The sequence below is a fragment of the Sinohyriopsis cumingii genome, chromosome 4, assembly GCF_028554795.1.
Source record: "Sinohyriopsis cumingii isolate HCF-2022 chromosome 4, ASM2855479v2, whole genome shotgun sequence".
NCBI lineage: Eukaryota > Metazoa > Mollusca > Bivalvia > Unionida > Unionidae > Sinohyriopsis > Sinohyriopsis cumingii.
In genome coordinates this window covers 82,951,804-82,975,848 of record NC_142964.1, presented here as the reverse complement: position 1 = coordinate 82,975,848, position 24,045 = coordinate 82,951,804, and the positions used below count along the sequence as shown (strand labels likewise).

Here is a 24,045-nt window from a genome sequence, read left to right as displayed (position 1 = left end):
ACTGTGTAAATTTCTCCAGTAGGACTGCAGCAACATCCGGAATAATGATGTAACATTGCATAATACCATCATGCTCACATCATCCACAGTTGATTGCATCATTTTCTGATGCAATGCAATACTAATGCCATGCGGCTGCTGAAGTAAGTTGACGTCAGCAGTGTACTATACATGTGTAGGCCTATTATACTAATGCCAGGCGGCTGCTGAAGCTGACGTAAGCAGTGTACTATATAAAGCCCAATCAGATAGGTTCAGCATTTAAAATATTTTAGACGTTGTGCGAGACAGTTCAAGCTACTGTTACATAAAACTTATTATTTTATCCATTTACGTACAATAAAGAACAGTAATGCCTCGAAAGTGTGTTAATACCGCGGACAATTTTTGCTATATTTGTGGGGAAGTGACATTTGCCAACCAGAAGAAAAGTATCAATTCTCAAGTGAAGAAGGCATATCATCTTTACTTCGGATGCAAGGTTGGTGACCAAGACAAGCCTTGGGCTCCGCATATATGCTGTGCTACATGTACAACACAGCTTTCACAGTGGTTGAATTGCAAAAGGTCATCAATGCCGTTTGCAGTCCCAATGGTGTGGAGAGAGCCAAGCAACCACCTAAATGACTGTTACTTCTGCTTGGTTCCTCCTCTTTCCGGCGGAATAACGAAGCGAAAGAAGTCGAGAATAGTCTACCCAAACATTCCGTCTGCATTGAGACCAGTTCCACATGGTGAGGGACTTCCTATTCCAGAACCTCCAGCAGAATATTCTCTTGATTCATCTGACAAAGACAAAGGTGAGTCGACCTGTTCTTCTCCTGGTCCATCAGCATGCAGTGATCCAGATTTTCACTGTGGTGCATCATCAACCCCACACAGAATAACACAGGAAGAACTAAATGACCTGATTCGTGATTTGGACTTATCAAAGAACAAGGCAGAATTGCTAGGATCAAGACTCCAACAATGGAATCTTCTAGAAGAAGATGTCACAATTACTGCATATCGAAAGCGCCACCAGCAATTGGAGCCTTTCTTCAGAAAGGAAAGTAATCTGATATTCTGTTCCGATATTGAGGGCCTCATGAATGCTTTAAAAATCACTCATGACCCACAAGAATGGAGACTATTTGTGGACTCTTCGAAACTGAGTCTCAAGGCTGTGCTTTTGCACAATGGAAACATTCTTCCATCTATTCCAGTAGCGTATGCTGTCCACATGAAAGAGACATACGATAACTTAAGGCAGCTACTGAATTCCATTGAGTATAACAAGTACAGCTGGCACCTCTGTGGTGATTTGAAGGTAGTTGCCCTTTTAATGGGACTGCAGCAAGGATATACAAAATTCATGTGTTTCTTATGCGAGTGGGATAGCCGAGCAAGGGAAATGCACTACATGAGGAAGGAATGGACTCACAGGCAGAATGTAGCCATTGGAGAGAAGAATATCCAACACCCAGCTCTGGTTGAGGCTCAGAAAATCTTGCTACCACCCCTTCACATCAAACTAGGTTTGATGAAGAACTTCGTGAAAGCCATTGACCGGACTTTGCCAGCATTCCGATACCTGCATGAAAAATTCCCTCGACTCAGCGAAGCAAAGATTAAAGAGGGAGTTTTTGTGGGTCCTCAGATTCGAGAGCTTTTCAAAGATGACCGGTTCAACAACTTGCTGGAAGGTGACGCGAAACAAGCATGGAATGCTTTTCGCCTAGTTTCTACAAACTTCCTCGGAAATGTTAGGGCAGAAAACTATAAGGAACTAGTAGAAGACATGTTGATGAAGTATAAGAAACTTGGCTGCAATATGTCTCTAAAGATTCACTTCCTTCATTCCCATTTGGATTTCTTTCCTAGCAACTGTGGTATTGTTAGTGATGAACACGGCGAACGTTTTCATCAAGATATCGCAACAATGGAACAAAGATACCAGGGAAAATGGTCCACTACAATGCTGGCTGACTACTGCTGGACACTCCTCAGAGATGCTCCCGAACAGCTGTACAAGAGACAGGCGAAGAAATCTAAGATGTAGTCAATGACTTGATTTTTTATAGGTAGGCTATTACAGTTGACCTTTTACTATTGGAATGCATTTCGTTATGTAAACATTAATTTCTTGCAGATTACAAAAAAACTAGAGCCAATTTTGCAATTTGACTGTCATATTCGTGTTCAGCACATAAAAATTGATAAGAATTGACTAATTTTATTTCAGTAACATGACTTTTGTAAAAATTTGTTGTCCAGTGTTATATGATGTATAATTTGAGAAGCACTTTCTGAACAATGATGTTTTCTTTTAAAAAAAGAAAAAGAAATGAGAGTAGGAAATTTAAAATTATTAAAATTGATCTCTGCAACCCATTCAGAATAGCATGGTGACCAAATTTGGGTGATGACCCATGGATTAAGAACCATTGATCTATATTATACTATGCTTTCTGTTCAGCTGTAATTAATGTGTCATAAGTTTTGTTTTTCTCTAGTTTGTTAAGTTTTTATTTTAAAAAATGGTCAGTGAAAGTTCATAACAAGTTCATGAATTTTGTTTCTCAAAATTTGTCACTGGGGTTGTTTCAGACTTGTTTTTAAAGTTTTCTAATGCCTTTTTCTTGTGAAGTTTTAGATATTAAATAGAACCCTATACATACCTTGTTTATGGGGCAGTTGATTAGGTATTTGTATCTATTTGTAATTAAGTACTGTCATTTAAAATTAATTACAATGTATAGTTTGTGCATACTCTTTTTTTTCATGTGGCCAGAATACAGTGTTTAATAATTCTCCATGCAAATATAACAATCAAGTATGAATATACTTCATATAAATAAAACATTCACACATAACACCCATATTGCTTTTCACGCTTTATTTCTACTTCTCCCAGTTCAGCTCTCACTTCTCCCTGTTCTCTAAATGTATGTATGTATGTAATGTATTTCCTACCATTTCTCCCTGTTCAGCTCTCACTTCTGCTTATTCTGTCCAAAAGAAGTCACTTCTCCCTAATATTCAAGTCTAGTTTGACCTCTTTTGATTATAAAATGATTATTGAACCATGTACCCTTTTCCCCCACCCAACCAAGTACATGTATGAACATTTGTTGTGGCTTTTTTGTAGTAATAGTGCTGGTGGGAACCTTTATTGTGTGCAACTCAACATTCTTCTCTCTGCTTTTGGGACATAGGATTATATGTTCTTATGAGCCTGTTTTTCTTTATTGAATGTGTGAATTTTTGTTATTTTATTTTTCAGCCAGCAGTAACTTATGAACAAAAGACATACTACCAACCTGCTCAGGCGACCTATACTGCTGCGGAGAGTCAGTATGGTGCTGGTACATGTAGGTGATTTTGTATTTATCATACTTATGAGGTCAAGTGTGTTTATGATCTGACTCTGCTGTTTTCCTTCTCAAACACACCTGAACCAATTTTGGTATTAGAGGTGATGAAAAAGCAGATCGCGCTGCTAAAATGGCCCTATCTCAAGAACCAACTGATTCTAAAATACCATATCATGATTTTAAACCTAGTATCAAAGAGACTTTACGCCAGAAGTGGCAGGTGTCATGGAATGATGTAGTGAATAATAAACTTGACGCCATCAAGCCAACCCTAGGAGAATGGACTCATTCCTACAGAACCATGCATATTTAGGAGGTAGTCATTGCACGAATCCGAATTGGTCATACTTATATAACCCAGTCTTACATACTAAAAGGTGAAGACCCACCAGAGTGTTTCTTGCAATGAACCATTCACTGTTAAGTACTTAATGATAGTGTTTCGACCTGCAACATTTGAGTGATCAGTATTATAATGTGCATGACATGAAGGAACTCTTTGATGCAATAAACATCACTTGTATTATAGAATTCCTGCCATCACCTAGAGCAGTTTTATGTAATATATATACACAGTAGTCCCCCTCTTATAAGGCCACCCCTAATGCAGCAGGGAAGTGGCCTTATAATGAGGGTGGCCTTTCTAGAGGGGGGATGACAAATGCGAATAGTAAATACATATGAAGAAAGTCACAAGTACATTTAATTATAAAACATTTAATATTTTCATTGAAAAATCACAGGCATGTTGTGAAATAAATGTAAAACAGTCATCATTTTCAAAACAATGCTATGAATAACCATTAATATAGTTTTAAAACTGTCTTTATAATTATGTTAAGATCACATCATGTGTCACTTTGTTGGTAACAGTATAAAAAACAAACCAATCTTGTCACAATTAAAAATATCCTTGCTGTAATATCCCCTGCATATATAGTTTAGTCTTTTGTTCCAATCTTCGACAACTTCATTATTAACATCAGCTGATTCTCCACTAAGGACAGAACACTTAATATTGTGCTGCAATTGAAATATGTGCAACCGTCCGTTACTTGCGGTAAAGTCGTCAACTGACAAAATTGTTGCTTTTTCTTGTCATTCAAATCAGGATACAAACGTCTCCTGGCTGAAACAATCTTCCTTTCTCCATCCATTTCACCTTCCCACTTCTGCAGAATTGTTTCATTATCTTTCACAATATTGTTTATCTGAGTCTTCCCAACATTAGTTTTCTGCAAGGATCCTCAACACACACACACACCCATCAGTTGAATTACATTCACTTTCTTTTCTAAACTGAGAATTTTTCTTTTCCTCGATGACATATTGATCTTTTTGCAGTAAGTTATTCATGTTGCAATACTGTTAACAATTTTGTATGCATCTAAACAAATTGCTGTGTGTTTTTAAAGGAAGTGATCTTGTCACGTGATTCGTTAGTCGCAGTCTGGTACCCTATTGTTGTTATACATTTCTTTACACTAAGTGAGAGAAACCAAAATGGCTTCGATATGTACCATTAGCATCACACAGATTTGACCTCGCGGCCGTTAGAATTTGTAATTTTGACAATTATTGTCAGTAGTAATAGCCACTAATTATCAAAGCGAACAAGCTCAACATCTTACTAGGGGAAGCCATAAAGGCTATCAAACCATTTTCCTGCTAACTTGGGTATTGTACATTGATACTGCCAGTTCTCAGCTGTTACTACTGTTCAATAATTGTAATCTTAACAATTATCAGAGTGACTAAACCCTACATCTTACGATAACACAGCAGTAAGGCTAATTCGATTACATATACTTAGCTTTTTGTATGGATTAAAATTTGAGTCTTTCTTGGTTTTTATGGAATAAATTTGGCTTCTCATGAGGCGTAAATGATATAATATTAACCTTAGTGGTACATGTACTTTACTCAACACTTTCAGTAACGAAAACCTGACATCGGGAAACAAAAATCGGATTACTTAACACACGTTATGAATAAAATACCTGTTCTGGATACATATTCAAATAAAATGCGGATGCTTGCTGGGTGGCCTTTCGCGAGGGGTACTTTTAAACACAAACTCGTCGGTGCCAACGGATTCTGGCCATAAGGAGCGGGTGGCCGCTGGTCGGGGGGGGGGGCTGTTCAAGACGGGGACTACTGAGTATGTGTGTGTGTGTGTGTATATATATATATATATATATATATATATATATCAGGGTTTTCCCGGGTTCTTCCTCCACCATTAATACTGGTCGCCATGTATAGCCTATTGTGTGCTGAAAAATGGCATTAAACCCCACAACAACAACAACAATATAACATTTTGTATGGCGCTAAATAGCCTAACAATGTTGGTGTGCCATTAAAATACAATCAGAGAATCAACCTGGACCAGATTTGACAGAGAGCTATGTGGCATTTAATTTGTATAAATAGATGTGGTCTCCCATAAAATATGACTGCCATTACTAAAGAAAGATCTTTAACCAACTTCTAAACAAGCAACTTTACAAAGACATGATTTGTAGAACCTTGTAAAATCATTGAATTTGAGGGGTTGCCTTGCATTTTCAAAAAAAGGTTTTCATCCTTAAAAAATCGTTCACTTCATTACATAGAACAACTATTAAACTGTATCTACGCTATAACTGCTAAACAGAATTTGATCATTGTCAGAAATGTTGCTGATCCAGCATAAAATGAGGCCATCATTGTTATAACAAAATAGAAAAACCACTAAACTGCTCTTCATGACTGCTGAATAGATTTTCAGCAAACTTGTGGCTGGCAAGAAAACATTTCCATTTTTTACCGATTATCTTGATCTACCATTAATTACAGCTGTCTTTGCTAATATATAGAACAATTTTTAAAATAGAACTCCAAAGCTTTTTATAGAATCTGATCATATTTGATAATAAGAAGTAACGGAGCAGTGGTGGAAGTAGAGCATCTGGTGGTCATGGGGAAATGGTCTTGTTTGGGAGGGCGTTAATGTGTATACATAACTTATACAGTCTTTTCTTGAATGTGAAAAATTTGTTTTATAATATTTTGTGTTGTAGTATAGATTGATATTGAACATGAAATGTTTTGTTTAATAAAATGAAATCTTAATTACTTGACTGATAACAATGAAAGAAGCGTGGGAGAAAGCAAATTGCCAGTTGATAGAATAATAAGAAAAATAACACAGCTGCCTAGTTTCCCGTTTTCCCTGTATTAGTTCAGTATTTTGGACCTGAATACAGGTGTATGATTTTCTTGCAATGTTCTGTTTTAAAATGGGCACCCGTTTCCATTCTGAAAGAAAAGTATCGCATGTATATAGGGATGTAGAGTTCTAAAATAAGATTGGTTTATTTAAAATCGAGGTTACCATGCCAGTTTTTAACCACCATATTGGATTGTACAAAAGCACTGTATCTCATTTTTGTAATATTCATCTTCTGGCCATATCGAAAGGAAAAAAGAAGATTTTGGATCTTCTCCAGCATAATAAAAATAGAACTGGAAGGACAGTTATACCATCATGTTTAGATTTGTGAAACATTCTAGTAAAGAAGCAAATTTTGTCCTTTACAATTATGTAATTGTGATTTTGCGATTGGGCATGGAGGCATACATGACGTAAAACTGCATGAGAAAGCTAATAAACATCAGCTTGCTGCTTCATTTTCAACAGCTCAGCCTGAATCTATGATGTTTATAAATACCAGAGAGAACCTTGATGTTTTTCAGTGCTCATAAAATCCAATAGCCCAATGCCAGAGCCCATCTAATTTTAGATAGGCCTGTTCTGTATTTGAAAAGAAGTCACCATTAGACTTGTCAAAAAAAAATCAAATTTGTCAGAGAAAACTGCGGAAATGTATTTTCAAGATGTTGACATACCTGTCATGACCCAGCACCGTCCGATTAAAATCAGATTGCAACTGTCCTGCTTGAAGTGGAGATCTGATTTTAATCAAATTTTATTATGGCATGTCATGCTAAATTGTGTACTCCCAATCCCTTGACATGGTTGTGCTTCATGAAAACAATTTTCAATAATCTTTCAAATAGAAAAAAAAAACCACCACCACTATCAGTATATGCCCATTACGTGTAGTATATATAAACAGTGAACAGTCATAATTGGAGCTGATATAAAACTATCCTTTGGGCAGTTTAAACAGCATTAATTAAAAGGCAAAGAAGTTGGGTATTAACCATCATCTCACATATTACTTAATTGGCTGACAGTAGCCAGTGAGATCTGTTTGAAGACTGCAGTGGGAGAGCCCAGTGTGCTAATTTGCATAGTTACTCTCAGGATTTGGAATAACCCAATAGGTAAATCAAAGAGATACTCAATATGTGTAGGAGAAGAAAAGGTATTAAGTATCATTGCTTTGAATGAAAATGTTTAAGCCATATGTATTATAGGATTTTGACAAGTTTGTGAACAGCAGCAACGTTTCTTTGAAGTCAGATATTACTGCCTATATAAAGCGCAAAGCATGATCATTTCATTTGTCAGAATAATGTTCATGTGTGATTAATTTTTAAAGCTGATTTACGAAGCAGTTATCTATCAATAGTATCAGCAAAGCCTAAACAAAAACTTCAGAATGATCGACAGAGTTTTACTTTGTGAAACACACCAGCAAGCAAAGATAAATAAGGTGGGGGAGACACAATTGATTCTTTGCGCATAACTGTAGACAACATATTGACATATGTCAACTTGGGTCTGACCATGATTGGCTCAGAGAATACAACAGAGAAGTTTAAACTCCAGGACAATCCAGTCTGTAGAGTGTAGTGATGAATACTACCACTTGCATTAACTTCAAACCCGCTACTGAATTTTTTTAAGTCGTCAGCCTTGGTCCTATGTCTAAACAAAATTCTTTGAGCACTGTAATGCAATCTTTGAAGTTCAGTTTGCTAAATTTCTTATAGAAGTAACCCTTCCTCGTTCATTTATTAGTGTTGCTCACTTTTTCCAGACAGTACTATTGCACAAGATTATCTGTGAGCTAGAACGAAAACAGTTCAGTAAAAAATTGCACAGATTTCAGATCATCAGTGAAAGATGGTACATTGTTATTGAAAATGATTGAAAATACAAGGTGTGGAAAAGGCTTCTATAAACAGCCAGTGTCCATTCAGAAGGTGCAGGTATGCAACACATGCAACATTGACATTACATAATTAAGTTATTGTCCTACTTTTACTGATGGTTGTAGATGTTGTAAATAGTTACATATGTATTAAAATTTTTAAAATTATTATGAAAATCAGTATTTTTGTTATAAATAGTAGTTTTGTAGTTGGGATGGCTGGGTTGGCAGCTATGAAATAAAGAAACTTAAGGTTTTATAATAATAATAGTAATAATAATAATAACATACACACTATAATATAAAAAAAATAACCCAAAAATCCACTTGAGATATGTTGCAGTGTTTTATCTACCCATGTGTCAAATACATAGACTTTTCCAGTTTGATGCACAGAAATCGTCTGGCAAGATTTCTCACCTACCCACATTGGTTGAATTAGATACTCTAACTCACTAAGACGGGTGAGATGGCACTGATCCATAAAGGAGAGTGCGTTAGACCACTCGGGGCCCCCGATCTGTAACTGTCACATCATATGTAGCAACAGAATGTTAGAACCGTATAATGTAGCAAAAGAATGTTAGAACCGTATAATCACCATACCCAACAAAGAGGCAGAAAATAAAGATGTGATTTAAAGTGATTCTCACAAGAAACTATTATTTTATGTGCACCTTTGTCACACATGAAGCAACCATTTCCATTTGCTCAATTGTACGCATTGCGTTCCAAGATACTGTCATCATTTGAAAATGGCATCCAAGGAAAAAATTTAAAATGGATCCGAAACAGACGAAATTATCTTTTGGACCGCATTTATGACCGACCGATGATAATTGTATTGTTGTAGAGCCCTCATCATCCAAAGATGAGGTAAACGTTACTCGTAAGATAAAATGTATTTTGTGCAGCAATGGTTGAAAACACAGCTTGCTACGTTTAAAAAAAAAGTTAAGTCGAGATAAGAATGTGAGCGAAGACACCTGTATGTTTTGTACAGAGGGTTAAAAAGAACTCCATGATGAAAAGTGGGCAAAAAACAATAACTTTCAGAACAGTACACTGGCAAGGCATGCTGGGCTGCCAGAACTCAAACTGCTGATTGAAGGTCCACAATACCAGGCAGATTTGAATGCAGTTTGCAAAAACATAATTTCTTCAAATAAGACATATCAGTGTAAGTGCTACTTAAGTGTGTACATTGACTGAGTGTAGAAGACATCCTTTTTTAAAATTCAAATCTCTTCTTGATTTAATACTTAACTTGGCGGCTGAAGAAATTGATGCCATAATGTCATTTTGAAGAATTTTACCAGTCAGTATGACTCGGCTACCGCCTGTTCTGAGCCAGTCAATCGTGGTTGAGGATAGTCTTATACATGACCTGCAGAATTCATCATTTGTGACAGCAATGGCAGATGAAAGCACTGACATAGCCAGCAATAAATGCGTTGTCATATATGCTTAGATTATTTCTGATGACATGAAACCATCAACAAGATTTTTAACAAATATATAATGTTCAGATGCTTCTGGCAAGGGAATTGCCTTATTGGCTTTAGTCACATTATGTAACTAATATTTTCATTGTGAATTTAAACAATATGATTTTTTTTTTAAAACTACTGCAAAATGATCATTGGCTTGAATAAGACTCGTAGGTTTGGATTTTGACTGACTTTTTTTTGCCCTGACGAGTCAAATGACTTACATAAAGCCATTTGTAGATAAAACACTGATGTTGTTATGTTGGCATAGCACTGAGCAGAAGATAGTGTATGCCTCCTTTATAATATTGTGCATATACTGAAAAATGTTACCTATTCCTTCCTAAAAGAATTGTAGGATGTGTGCTTGCAGTATATTTTTAATATATGACCTAATATGTGTGGTATTCTTGCTGTATTTTCTTATTAAAGCCTTTTTATGCTATCCCCTTCATACTGCACAGTTTGTTAACCATGGACCAGCAGAATTTATAGAATGATCTGTTGTTGTTCTTACATTTTTCCATTTTTGAAGTTTGTTGAACATTGGTAATTAATTGCTGCTTGTTACTTCATTCATTATAGTTGTAGTTGCTGCCAAACCAGCTTATAGTTCTGTTGGTACAACCTATGCTGCGGCCCAGCGACAAGCAGTGGCACCCAAAGCTGCCCAGCAAATACAAGTGACAACATCTCCAGCCACCTATGTGTACTCTACTGCAACAACCACTCCTACAGCTGTCACCACATACAATGCAGCAAACTATCCGACTACTACCACCACAACATCCTATTCGGCAAAGGGTAAGTACATAACACGTCTATTTGGACATAACATTGTTGGTTGTAGATGCAGAACAATGAAAATGGCATTTTTTATGCTGATTTCTTTATCTCACTACAGATGAGAACTTGATTTAGGGTGTCTCTTGCTCTTTGCACAAATTTGCAGTCACTTGCATTATTATTCATTTTCTGTAGATTTTCATTATGCAATGATTAGCTTGTTTTTAGCCCAGTCATTGACAGTTTGTGCAATAATCGGGTGTTCAGAGAGACTGTTAATCCTGACTGCATTATCATAATCTCTTTGTGAACAAAGGAAATTATCATGAAATGGTTTTCCTACTATTTTATAAATTTGTATGTTAATCTTTATTTCTTGTTCACATAAAGGTCTTTGGTTTTTAAAACTGCTATTTGCTCAGACCAAGGAAAAATGTGTTTCCTATAGTATTGGTTTTAAAATTAGGGTAGGCAGGTCTCTTTTTTTTAAACATTTTATACATTTCATGTGACTATTTATGATTTTTTTTTAACCGTAGGGGAAAGAAGTGCTAGTGTCTGCACGGAGAAATAGGGATGGTAGACCAACTGGAAACCCACATTATTTTTGCTTGGCCTCCACACTGTTTCAATTCCTACAACTCTGCATATAATGGACAAGTCTTATCACTGTCACATAACATTTAAGATCAGTTTTTATAAAATATAGCAGACAGAAGCATGTTTAAGTTGAGTTGTGTGTGTGCATGATTGCAGTTTAGTATTCAGTGCACCATTTGCTTCTGTGTACTTTTTGATTGTTTATCCTTCTGTGCGTTACTCCATTTTAACATATAAAAAAACATTATGTATGTGCTCATTTAGTCCATTTCGATAAATAGATACATACTTAAAACAGACTTTGACATCTAACCTATGGAAACATTGGCACACGCTAAAATTGTTTTTATTTTCCCAGTAAAGAATCATGGTTGTGTACAGTATGCTTTTCTTTCTGTCTGGCTCATTTCATCATATGGCAGTGGCATTATTCACAACTTGTAGAAATGTATAAATGATCTATTTTTTTTCTTCTCCAGAAGCCAAACACCCATCCCTCTTTTTTTCCCCTGCCATATTACATCCAGCTATTGCTACATCAGTGTATCTAGAAACATTTTCGTTTTCTGGAGCACAAATCTCTAACCCACAGTCTGCTGCGATCTTTGAAAACCCTGAATTCCATATGCATCCTGGAAACAGTGGGGTAGGCTTAAATTTTAACATAGTCCTGGAATTCTGTCAAGAAACCCATGAGAAAATGAAAACTAATGCAGAAAAAGATATCAATCTTGAATGGGACTTGTAATTTCCGGTTACTGTCAGTTTTGCCTGGTTGTGTTTTTTCACTGGTACACGTGCCCAGATGAATGCAAAGGTGGCAAGCAAGACAAAATTCCTAGTATTGTGGCTTGAAAGTCAAGAATATAAAGAATGGCTACACAAAGATGAACACATTTATTTGCTTCGTTGGAAATTATGTCTGAAGACATTTAGTGTGATGTCTATGGGTGAAAGAGCTTTGAAATCTCATGCCAAAGGTGCTAAACATCAGGCGGCAGTGTATGGTGCATGATCAGAAGCAGTAGATGTTGAACTGGGTTTTTTGGTCCCATGTCAAAAAGCCAACTTGAATTCTCAAAAGCCTATTGACATAACAAGGTCTGTGAACATACCTACCCAAAAACAGTCTTGCTGTCAGTTGGTATCATTTGTATAAAAAAATTACACTTTGTGGCCTGAAGTTATTTGGACCGTGCACGCAGTTTCAAAGCATAACAGTTATTCATCAAACATGGGAATAAACAAAGTCTTTGCCAACTTATCCCCAGATAGCAACATTGCTAAAACTTTTCATGTGTTGATAGAAAAACTATATAATGCATTAGTTTCTGGCTAGCTCCATACGTTAGAATTCAAAAGGAAAAAAAATTGAATTTAACCATGACAAATCTTTAAAAAGGCTTGAATTTTGTGACTGCTTCAGAGGCCTAAGTGGTTAGAACATCTGCCTCAGATGCTGGAGGTCATGCTAAAAATGGTACTTACTGTTGGTCAAGCTGTGTCTTTTGCTGTGCACAATATTTCACTTTTAATATTTTATTTTTGATTTTGTCAAGATCAGTTCATAATCTACACTTTCATTTCGAGAGCAAAGGTCTCAAAAAAGTTTACTTGTTACACATATATAGTACTTATCCACATGTGCCTTCAGATGTTCAAACTTTTTTGTTTTTCTGTCTTTATCAACACTTGTTTCTGGAGCGTAATTCTCGAACATTGCAAGATATTTCTATAAAACTTTGTACATGTTGGACTAGTGGTCAAGATGTGCCTTTTGCTGTTGATTATTTTACAGTTTTTGTGTTATATTTTTCTGTCCATCCATTCGCCACACTTCTATTTCCAAGGCAAAACACCAAATTCATTCAAGATAATCTATCTGAACCTTTGCATACATTGCTGTTCCAAAATCTTCAGATTTAATATTTTTAAATTTATCATCTCTCATATCGGTCCATCGTTCATTTACGCTTTCATTTCTGGAGTACAACTCTAGAACCATTCAGAGTATTTTAAGAAGTGTTTCAGTGTGTCTTTATGAGGGCAGAGAGAACTAATTGAATTCCCATAGATTATTATGTTCATGTGTTGCCAAATTACTATACTTAGGTGGTAAGAATAGCAGTCATGCTTACATCCTATAACTTGCAGTCCATGAGGAAATGTGCAAAATGATGAAAATTAAGTTCTAATAATTTTATGCTGTCAGTCTGTGACCTTCTTTTAAATTCTTTATTTAATATACAACCATGCATAATATGGTTTTATAGGTAATAAAGTGAATACGTGCCTGATACCATTTTCATAGTGACCCCTAATAGATGATTGGTCTAAGGCACTTGCCTTTAGTAGGTTACTAACATTTCTGTCCGTGCAGGTTTGTGTTCCAACTTGGCCAACAAGGGGATATGAGAACACTTGCTAGTATCTTCTGGCTGCCATGTATGGACATACATGCCAACCATTACGCTTTTTGCTTAGTCATTAGTCTTTTTTTTTTTCTCAACCCAATTATGTTTTCCATGAGACTGCATATGGATTAAGCTTTTTTGCTAAATTAAAATAAAGCAGAAAAAATGTTTTTGACATTTTATTGTCATCCCTTCAATTCCACTTGTATAAATTTGAGAATATTGTTTTTAGAAAAGCAGCTGCTTTGTAAGAATAGCGTAGAAGTATTTTCCTTATTTGCTATTTATAACAACTGTATATGACCCTTTTTTGAAGAAAATAGATGGATATATTCAAAAGTGAACTTTGCCTATCAGATTCATTTTTATTGATAACATAGTTTGTGAACCAATCTGTTTTTAAGGAAAATGATGCCAGATGCTAAGTGAAACGCTTTACAGTATGAATTGTGGTTGTTATTTGATGGATATGTTAGAGCAGATCAGAAAAAGTGACAAATTAACACTGCTTTACGCACTTTAAAATAAGAATGCGAGTCCTTTAATACATCACTCTGAGCACCTGACCTAGATCATTGCAGAATTCCAGTTCATGTTCATTCTGCAAAAGCTACACATGTACACTAGTTGAAGTGAGTGCTGAATATAAATAATTTTTTATTATATTTTGTGTCTGTATTGTGGTTCTAATCCATATGGATTTTGTCCTTTATGTCAAGAATTTTGACCAGACGCAAAACCAGGTTAGTCATAAAAATTTATCTTTTTGATATGTGCTGTAATTCTGGCATGTAATATATAGATTGTACATTTATGCCCAAATTAAGCTTTTTTCCGCACTTATAGCAATAATTAAGCTTATCTCTATGTGGCATCATGCCCAGAGCAGGGTGCCCCTCCAATGTCTTGCATCGGGCACACTGATCTAACATCCAGTGGACCATAAACACTCATGCATAGTGCTGTTTTTCGTATTTCAGCAACTCCAAGCAACACTGGTGCTACTTCCTATACCCTTCAGAAAAGTGCAGTACAGCCAGTAGTTCTCAAAGGTAGATTATCAGTATCAATTGGAATAGTTGAGATTATGTATGCTACATGTTAGATTTATGATCGTTTATTGGCACATGGTATATATTATTTTTGTAGTTAGCTGTTTGATCTTTCAAAGTAAAAATTGTTCTTTGAAAATTTTCTTGTTGGTGCTTGCATAATTTGAATTGTAGAGAAACATGACAACATATCTTCACATTAATGCAGTAACTTCAGAGTGGGAAATAGTTTGATAATGATTGTAAATGGCAGAGCCTGTCTCCATAAATATGATATGATCAAAGTTTTAAGTGGCTGAGTCAGTCCCTGTAATTATAATATGATCAAGTTTGTAATTAGCAGAGCCAGTCCCCTTGAATATAGTATGATTAAGTTTGTAATTAGCAGAGCCTGTCACTATAATCAAGGTTCAAGTGGCAGAATCAGTTCCCATAAATGTAGTATGCTCAAGGTTGCAATTGGCAGAGCCACTCCCTATAAATATAGTATGATCAAGGTAGTAGTGTTAACACTTTAATTTTATGGGTTTCAGGGTGAAAAAATACATATTCCTGGGTACCCAATTTCGTAGATCAAACAAAACAAAAAACTATCATGTCTCAATACAATTTACTAGTTTACCAACATTCATTTCCATGTGTGAACATATGGCTTTAAAGTTTACTGAAGTAAATAAGTTATACATGTAGAGATCTGAAATAAAATCCAGACTTCTTTTTACACATGAGCCTTGACCTAACACATTTAATATCGCTATTGTAATCTAAGTAATTACGTTAATGGGTGTTTTAAAATCCCGCAATCAGAGCATAAAGTTCTCAACAGGTGGGGATTAGGCTGTAAACCAGACATGCTTGCCAACATCACTGCATGGGAACCCTGTTTTGCTGTGTGATCTTGACCTTGGAAGAAATTGAACCCATAAAGTTCATGTGAATGGCAGTGTTATTAATGCACATATTGTGATGACTGGTGCAGAAGTTATTGTTACACTTCAGGAGTGGTATTCAACATAGGTCTGTTCAATTAACTGTAGGTCAGTGGAGGTGTACATTCAGAGCAAGTCTCAGTTTGTGCGAAGTGGTTTATCAGCACACATGACAAAGTAGCACTTTAGAGAGACCTGTTTGAAATGGACATTGAGAAGGCAGGACTGATCTGCTGATTGTGTAGTTGGCAAGTAGTTGTGCAAACATATATTCTTAATGGGACAGTTATGCTCTTTGGGAAATAAAGAAGGAAATTAACAGTGTAAATCTGCTATAATTACTATAATGTAGACTAGAACGAGTCATTACAGTCTAGAGTTTTCATGAAATAATGCATTTGAATTAAATTAATCAGTCAGCTTAAGTGTTGCTCATCGTGCACCTACATGTCCTAATAATATTTAACATTCTCAGCTCTTTAGATAGCCATATTAATAAAACAGACACAGGTGATGCTTTTCCATTGCATATGACCTGGGCTGGAGAAGGTGTGTTTGGTTGATATTTCATTGCGACTTTATATTTGTAGTCTGGCACACCCAGGAAAACCATGAAAATTGGAACCCCACAAAAAAGTTTGACAGTAAGTGGCCGAGCCAGTCCTCATAAAAAAAAGTATGATAAAGGTTGCAAGTGGCAGAGCCAGTCTGCATAAATATTGTATAATCAGGGTTGTTAATGGAAGAGCCAGTCACTGTAATTATAGTATGATCAAGGCTGTAATTGGCAGAGCCAGTCCCTTCAAATGTTGTATGATCAAGGTTGTAATTTGGCAGAGTTAGTCCCCATTATATAGTATGATCAAGGTTGTAGGTGGCAGAGCCAGTCTCTGTAATTATAGTATGATCAAGGCTGTAATTGGCAGAGCTAGTCTTCATAAATATTGTATGATCAAGGTTGTAATTGGCAGAATTGGTCCCCATTATATACACCACTCCCCGATAACTCGTGCCCTGATAACTTGTGAACCCACTTATGATGCGGGATCAGGCATGGATCCCGTTTTTTAAACCAGAAAATACCCTCAAATTGATCCCTATTTTTTTAACTTGAAGAAAATTGTGATCAAAATTGGCAACGGAAACGTTTGTCGATCGTTTTATCGTCGAAAATGGTAAATAGGACCTGGAAATTTTAACCAAATAGGTCATATAAGTTTTTACGTTTTCTTTCCAAATGACATTCCTAGTACACTGCAATTACCAATATGCAAGGAAATGTCAATCAATGAAAATGTCACTTACGCCGAGTGGAGGCAGTACTTTAATAAATAAATAGATATTAAATAATTTTGTTATCAGTTGAATTTTGTGTTCTAGTTCTATCTTTGAGTTCCTTTTAAGTGTAATCATAAATGCAATCAGTCCTCTTGTAATTCAACGTAAAACGGTCAATCTACCATAACAGCTATGTCCGCGAGCATTTCTCTGAGAACCTAATTAAGTGCCGACTGTGTTTTGATAACTGACTTGCAGAAGTATTTGTTGTATTGATGCACTGAATTAAAAGTTGGCCTCCTTGTATTATCATGTTAATTATGTATTTTGAATCAAATACAGGAGGTGGAATAAAAGAAAAGTTAGAAGGCACGAAAATCCTACAAACTTAAAATCTAGCAGCCTCGGTCGTAGGTTGGGTGAACTCATTTCATTTGATCAGTCAAACACTTATAAATTTTATTGTGTCTGTAACATAATCTGTCTTAAATTAACCGACTCATTCATAACAAGGCAGCCAAGCGAAATGAATACTTCTTTTAAAAAAAAGCATGATTTGACAGATACAGACCATTGTGGGCAAGCAAGTTTCAGAGAATTCTTGAACTGGCACTTAGAGATATCATCAAGGATGATAAGAAGTTTCATTATTACTTCCAATGAAATCACAACATCAATATTGTACTAATTGAACTATACAGAAATTGAGTTTTGACATAGACAGTTGTCTCACGAAATAAATGTTGCATGTTTTTGAAACGAAGAAATCTTGTTTGGTGGTGTAGCAACAGTTAGTCTAGTTCCATGCCCGTGGACTCCCGATTTAGCAGGATACTATTAAACACCACTACGGGAACCAGACTCATAAAAAAAAAAAAGCAGTGATGTAAGACACAGATTTTTCACATAAACATTATGGTTGTTGAAACCAGATGGAGTGATCTTTCACATGTTGGACATTTTGAAAATAATTGCAATTTAAAAAGAATCACTTCATTAGAAAAAGTGTGTGATTAAAATTTTTTATCCACATGATTGTAAAATGAGGATTAAGTCGGTAAACAGCCCAGTTCCCTAAGACCACTCACTTCCCCCACATTTTTTTCGATGGCAAAGCGATATTTTTATCTCCAATTTGGAGGTCCCTCTGTAACTTGCACCCTCGCTTATAGTGCTCTCTATGTTTGTGGACCCCATTGTGTGTGAGTTATCAAGGGAGAGGTGTATTATGATCAAGGTTGTAGGTGGCAGAGCCAGTCTCCATAAATATGGGGGTGTTATACATGTATTATGTACTTCTGAGAGTGATAGGTCTAAGGTGAAGTTGTTTGCATTCACAACATGCACAGTGGAGAGAATGTTGGCATACCTCTGTTACCTTGATTTACTGTGGCTGAAATTTATTTAGATATTGTGCTTTTGGAAATGGAAAATGATCTAAGCTCACAGGTAACCAAAATAGCTACTCCTATGTGCTAAACAAAATCAGTCTGAATTAGTCCTAAGTACACTATTGAAATGGCCTTGGAAAATGAATTTTGCCAGATTTGAAAACCATTAGCTTATGAAAGTTCAATGAATAAATTGTAAAATATATAATAAGAAGTAAAAATTTATCAGCTCTTTTTTTCACAAATTACTTCTGTAGCCCATGAAGTGAAAATGACCAAGCAGAGCAGATTAATTTTATTTGTGCATGTCTTTAGCAAGGCAAGGCCGTATACTCTATAACCCACCAAGTTTTAGGTATTGTCTGTTGTAAATTTGTTGAATTTACCTTAATTCAAGTACTATTACTGCAGGATATGATGCAGCTCTCTACTCTGCTGCTACATCCTACTACCAACAACAGCAGGCTGCTAAAGTGACAACACATACAGGAACATGGAACAAAAAGCCTGGGATTATTAGCAAAAATGGCAAACCCAAAATGCCTCCTAAGCAACCCCAGCTCCATTACTGTGACGTGTGTAAAATCAGCTGTGCTGGACCACAGGTACTTTTACAATAATTCTAATTAACCCCTATTTCATTATTATTTTTTGGGTTGTGTTTTTGTTGGTTTTTATGACCCTTCTAACACATTGGTCATATGATGTCAAGGTAATGGGAGCATAAGTGCCTGTCCCTAGGCCACATTGAGTTGCCTGACCTGCACAGGTATTGAAGCAGCAAACCTTGGGTTTTGACCCTCCAGCAACTTTGCTACTGCCGCTTCTCTCTTGCTTTCAAAAAAGTATGTAGATGTACAATCTGTCCATAGATATGTCTGGTTGTATTGTACAAGCATATCCTTGATCTCTTCCATCACTGTGTTCAGTTTGCTTTCTCCAGTTTCTCTCTACACAATATGGCATCACAAAACCTTAAATGAACCTCATAAGGCCACCATGACCATGCAGTCTTCATTGTGAAAATGGTGTTTACGGTTTTTGTTGTATTTCCTAGAAAACTTTTTTGGTAAGACAACATTCACGTACTGAAATGCACAGGGATTGGTTTGCACAATGTTAGGTTCATGCTTTCAGGATGTGCGACCTCTAGTAAAAGTTTATTCTTATTTCAAAAAGTAATATCACATTGCTCATAAAGGGTGACTGATAGAGATTGGTTTGTCTTACATTTCTTCCTCATGTATTTTTTTATTGTTATTGTGATCAGGCAATGTATTCACTGGAGAGTATAACTACCAGACATAACAACTCTACTAACCTTGCATCACAAATGTGAGCTTCCAATTGTTCATCTTGTGCAAGCTTAAACTATTAACATCCAGTACATGGGTTGCCACTTGGCATGACAAGGGGAGGTAATTTGAATTATTTTACTTTTTGATATGACCTAGATGACGGGACACTTTTGTCTTTCTTGGAGGGTTGGATTTGGATGGTAGCGATTTTTGTTCTCCAAATGTTACTGTGATCCATAAGTATTTGCTGAGAAAGTTTTTTTTTTCTTTCCTCAAACCTTGCATGTGGCATACATATGGGTAGAGACAAATGTCCTTAGATTTTATTACTTTTGGATCCAAGATCAGAGCTATAGAAGCTAAAATACCTTTCTAAATGACAAATCACGTTTCTGTGGTGTAATTTTCATCAAAAACTGCTAGTCTAGACATGAGCAAGGGCAGCACAATATTGATTCCAAAGCCAAAAGATGAAAGGGTAAGTGGAACTGTTATTGCCATTTTTAAATCCTTGTCGAATAGAGAACTTGTACAACCCCTGGCATTGGCAACAACACACTTACATGCACACATATATAGACTTGCAACAGGATATCAGTGCAAGATACATTTGACATTTTTCTCTCTCACAGTGTGTCCTTGGTCAAAGCACTTTGATCCCATTGCAGTGGCACTAACTGACTTGTGATCTTTTATTATGTGGTAGAACACCAAAATAAACCATACCATATACATGTCCATTCATCAACACCCTGGATAAAGGTCAATGTTGAAGTCTTTTTAATAAAGGCTTAATAGCCTTATTTCCTTATTTCTAGCTAAGTAAAATGTTGGCATGACATAAAAAATCTTTAAGAAAAAAGCCAATTTCATTTTGATCTTTTTCTTACCCTTAAAAAAATGAATTGCACAAGAATTACCTAATAAAATTATTGTGTACAAGATAATGTGCCAAATGTGAACAACAAATGCCACATTAATCAGACTTTTAATACTGGAGATATCAAGAATGCTTCAGATGGAGCTAATTTACAATGATGCTAAAATTGATGTACTTAATTTAGTGTTCACTTTGTCTTTCTGTCATTATTCCATGTGTATTTTTAAATAATTGATTTAGAATGAAAAGTTAGCAGTGAGAGCAGTGTAAAAGGTAACCATTAAATGTTGAATTTAAATATTAGCTAAACTTAATAAGGCAAATTTAAATTAGCTGTTACCTGTCAGAAATGAGAATGCAGAGTACTATTCATTTTAAATGTATCTCATGAAGGGGTATGTTGTAATGGCTGCTCTTGTTTAGTGGTGTGCAAGAGAAAAGGAATTAAAATTATTGAAAGAGAAAAATTGATCTTAACTAGTAACTTGAACAGTTCACTTAAGGATCAAATGTGTTGTAAAGTTTGTCATGCCAACTCTAATGCCTGTGCTTTATCCATACCTGCCAACACTTTTGCTGTAAGTCATGCGAAAATTACCCTTAAAATATGGATTTATGAGCAAACTAGCATAAACAACGTAAAAATTATCGTTGCTGCAAAATCCGAATAATTGGTTTATCTGAGTTTTATTTGGATCCGGGTTTTATCTTAGAATTAGTGAAATTAGGGAACCAGACTAACTTTACAGCAGCACCCCAGATGCTTTAAACTGCACCTATTTGTTCATGTGAAGCATCTGCATGATCAAACTGTTGATTATTAAAAAAATTTAAATGTCATCCAGAAAGCGATATATGTTTAAGACAAAAGTGAAAATATACATCTAGAAAAGTGTTAATAATCAACACAAAAAAATAAAAAAGTATTCAGATTCTTTTGAATAAAAACTGAAAAAGACACTTTTTTTGGACATCACATGCCAATTTGAGTATGACTCATGGCGGGAGATATGATTGCCATTGTCATGTGAAATACAAAAGAATTTCCAAGAATTATGTCAAGTTGAGAAATAGCAACAAACCATTGAGCTGCATATGGTTTGGAACTAGAGTTTGTGCACTGGTAATAAATAAAGTCTGTGTACTTTACAAACTTTTGAGTTGAACATAATGTTTATAGTCGATGCGTCAAACTTTTAATTACATTTTCCAGCTTTACAATAGCAGTTATTGATATTTTGTTACACCTTACTGAAAAGTGGTCATCATATAGAAAAAATCAACTGCCTTACTGAGACTCGTCAGGGTTGGCAGGTCTGTTTATCCCTTTCCAAATTGTAGTAAATATGAACTATGTATTTTGCCTCCGAAGAAAACTCATTATGAAAGGAGTCTTTAATGCTGAGTGAGTTTTATTATTTAGCTGACTTTTATTTTTAAAAATCGGCTTTTTTCTTAGACGTATAGAGAACATTTGGAGGGTCAGAAACACAAAAAGAAAGAAGCTGCTCTCAAAGTTGGATCAGCTTCTTCACTTGGGCGTGGCAGTCAGAATCAGCTTCGATGTGAGTTGTGTGATGTCACATGTACAGGAAGTGATGCTTATTCTGCCCACATTAGAGGAGCTAAACATCAAAAGGTAAATATGTCAAAGTTGTCACTTTTCCAACAGTATTGGCCGTGTTTTCAGTTCAAGATTCTACCTTGAATTTAGATGCATTGAGAACCTGGAATGATAAACCACTAATACTCTTAACTCTTTTCTTTATACTGTACTAAATAACACAAAACTGGTACATTTTCCACTATATGGTTTTTGAATTTCAGTGCACTGTGGTTAATTAGGTCTTTACAGTTTTAACTGTCTTCACGTAACCATGGTGAATGGTAATTATTTACAAGCAGTTTAAGATTTATTAGTGACATTTAAAAAAAATGTTACATGTTATTTTAATTAGTCTTAGAAATAGAGTTGGATAATACAGTTTTTGAATTTTGCCTATTAATTAGGGATAATTACAAGCAAGAACTAATATTCTGCCCTTTTTTTATTCAGGTCTTGAAGTTGCACACTAAGCTCGGCAAGCCAATCCCCTCCACAGAGCCTGTTGTGGTTACCACAAACACCAATGCTATAGCCAAATCATCAAGCTCTGGAACAACAGGGACTACGTCTTTGTCTGTTGCAGCTAAGGCCCCAGCTGCCATAAAACCAGGGACAACTTTCACTACAGGTTTGAAGAAAGTAGTGGCACCAGCACCCAAAATCACATTTGTTGGTAGGTATAGCTCCCAGATATCATCTAGCAATGTTTCATGTAATTTTGTGTATTTGGTCAGGTCAGTCAGTGTATAAAGAAGAAAAATGTCATCTGACACTAATATAGGGATAAAGAGTAAATATGTTGCTATAATTTGTATGTAGTTGAGCAATCTTCAGTCTTTTGGAGACTTAATGATGTGCTGTTAGTTATAAAACATATGCAGTATTTAAGAAACAGAGTTGGTAGTTGAAAGTTTCTGGATCTGGATCAATCCCGAGTCTTGTACCCACAGCTTTTTTTTTTACATACATGCAGAATGGCAGCTGAAAATAGTGAGATCAGCCTTTAGATAATACTTGCATTGTAGATCAGACCTGAGCATAATTAATTTGTTTAATATCTGGCAGAGAGTGTAACATGCAAGCCACTGTAATGTTGGGCATAACACTTTTTTTTGTTACTAATCTCAGGTGGTACTCAACTGAAGACCACTGGCAGCAAGGTGGAAGAGATCAAAGTTAAGCAGGAGCCAATCCCAACACCAATACCAGAAGTAACAGAAAGTAAGTTTATCTTGATTGCAGAATAAGATTTTGTGAGAAGTGCACCTGTTATTGTACTTGCTTTGAGGGAGGGGTACAAATTTGTTCCAATAATGTCTTTGCATAATGGGGGAAGTGAGAGATACTTCGTTATGGATTGACCGAACTAAGGGGTTCCAGACATATATCCCACCAGATCAGTCTTTTGTTAGTGCCAAATTTTGGATACGTATCATAGTGAATGATACTAAGGAATCAAGTGAAGTACATCTGTATAAAATCTGCCTCGTCATATCAAACGAGCTTGACACCCTGACCTAGCTGGATCATACATTCCACTAATGAACATGAATCAAAGATGTGTCTAATCGACAAAATAGTAATGGAAAAATCTGTATCCATATACATATGACATGTTCTAGTGATGGTATAATCCTTTTGAAAGAAGATGTGAACATGACGATCTTAATGAAAATGAGGGGGAAAAATGTGAATAGGATAATATTAATGAACAGTGGAAAAAATATTTGGCTCAGAATTGATAACAATAAAACAAAACAAAACCTGGACAATTATGTGTGCATCGTACACTAGTAAAGGACTTGGTTATCATTTGCTTGTCACTGAATTTTTTATAAACAGTTTTTCACAGACTTA

The 24,045-nt window shown here is 35.7% G+C and overlaps 1 protein-coding gene across 8 annotated transcripts in view; it reads left to right on the top strand.

The window, feature by feature from the left end:
* Positions 1–24,045, top strand: part of LOC149801553 (zinc finger RNA-binding protein-like) — a 78,074-nt gene that overhangs the window by 13,929 nt on the left and 40,100 nt on the right. For 6 of the 8 annotated variants that reach the window (XR_016420680.1, XM_089955759.1, XM_089955762.1 and 3 more), the window contains exons 3-10: positions 3,266–3,353; positions 10,540–10,758; positions 14,735–14,806; positions 16,326–16,379; positions 18,816–19,009; positions 22,042–22,221; positions 22,639–22,861; positions 23,317–23,409. Coding sequence is in view for 7 of the 8 variants with exons in the window: in XM_089955759.1 (XP_089811885.1) it covers positions 3,266–3,353; positions 10,540–10,758; positions 14,735–14,806; positions 16,326–16,379; positions 18,816–19,009; positions 22,042–22,221; positions 22,639–22,861; positions 23,317–23,409 (1,123 nt within the window). In the remaining variant the exon portion in view is untranslated. The remainder of the gene's footprint in view (positions 1–3,265; positions 3,354–10,539; positions 10,759–14,734; positions 14,807–16,325; positions 16,380–18,815; positions 19,010–22,041; positions 22,222–22,638; positions 22,862–23,316; positions 23,410–24,045) is intronic. The other 2 variants (XM_089955764.1, XM_089955763.1) reach the window with 1 other exon arrangement.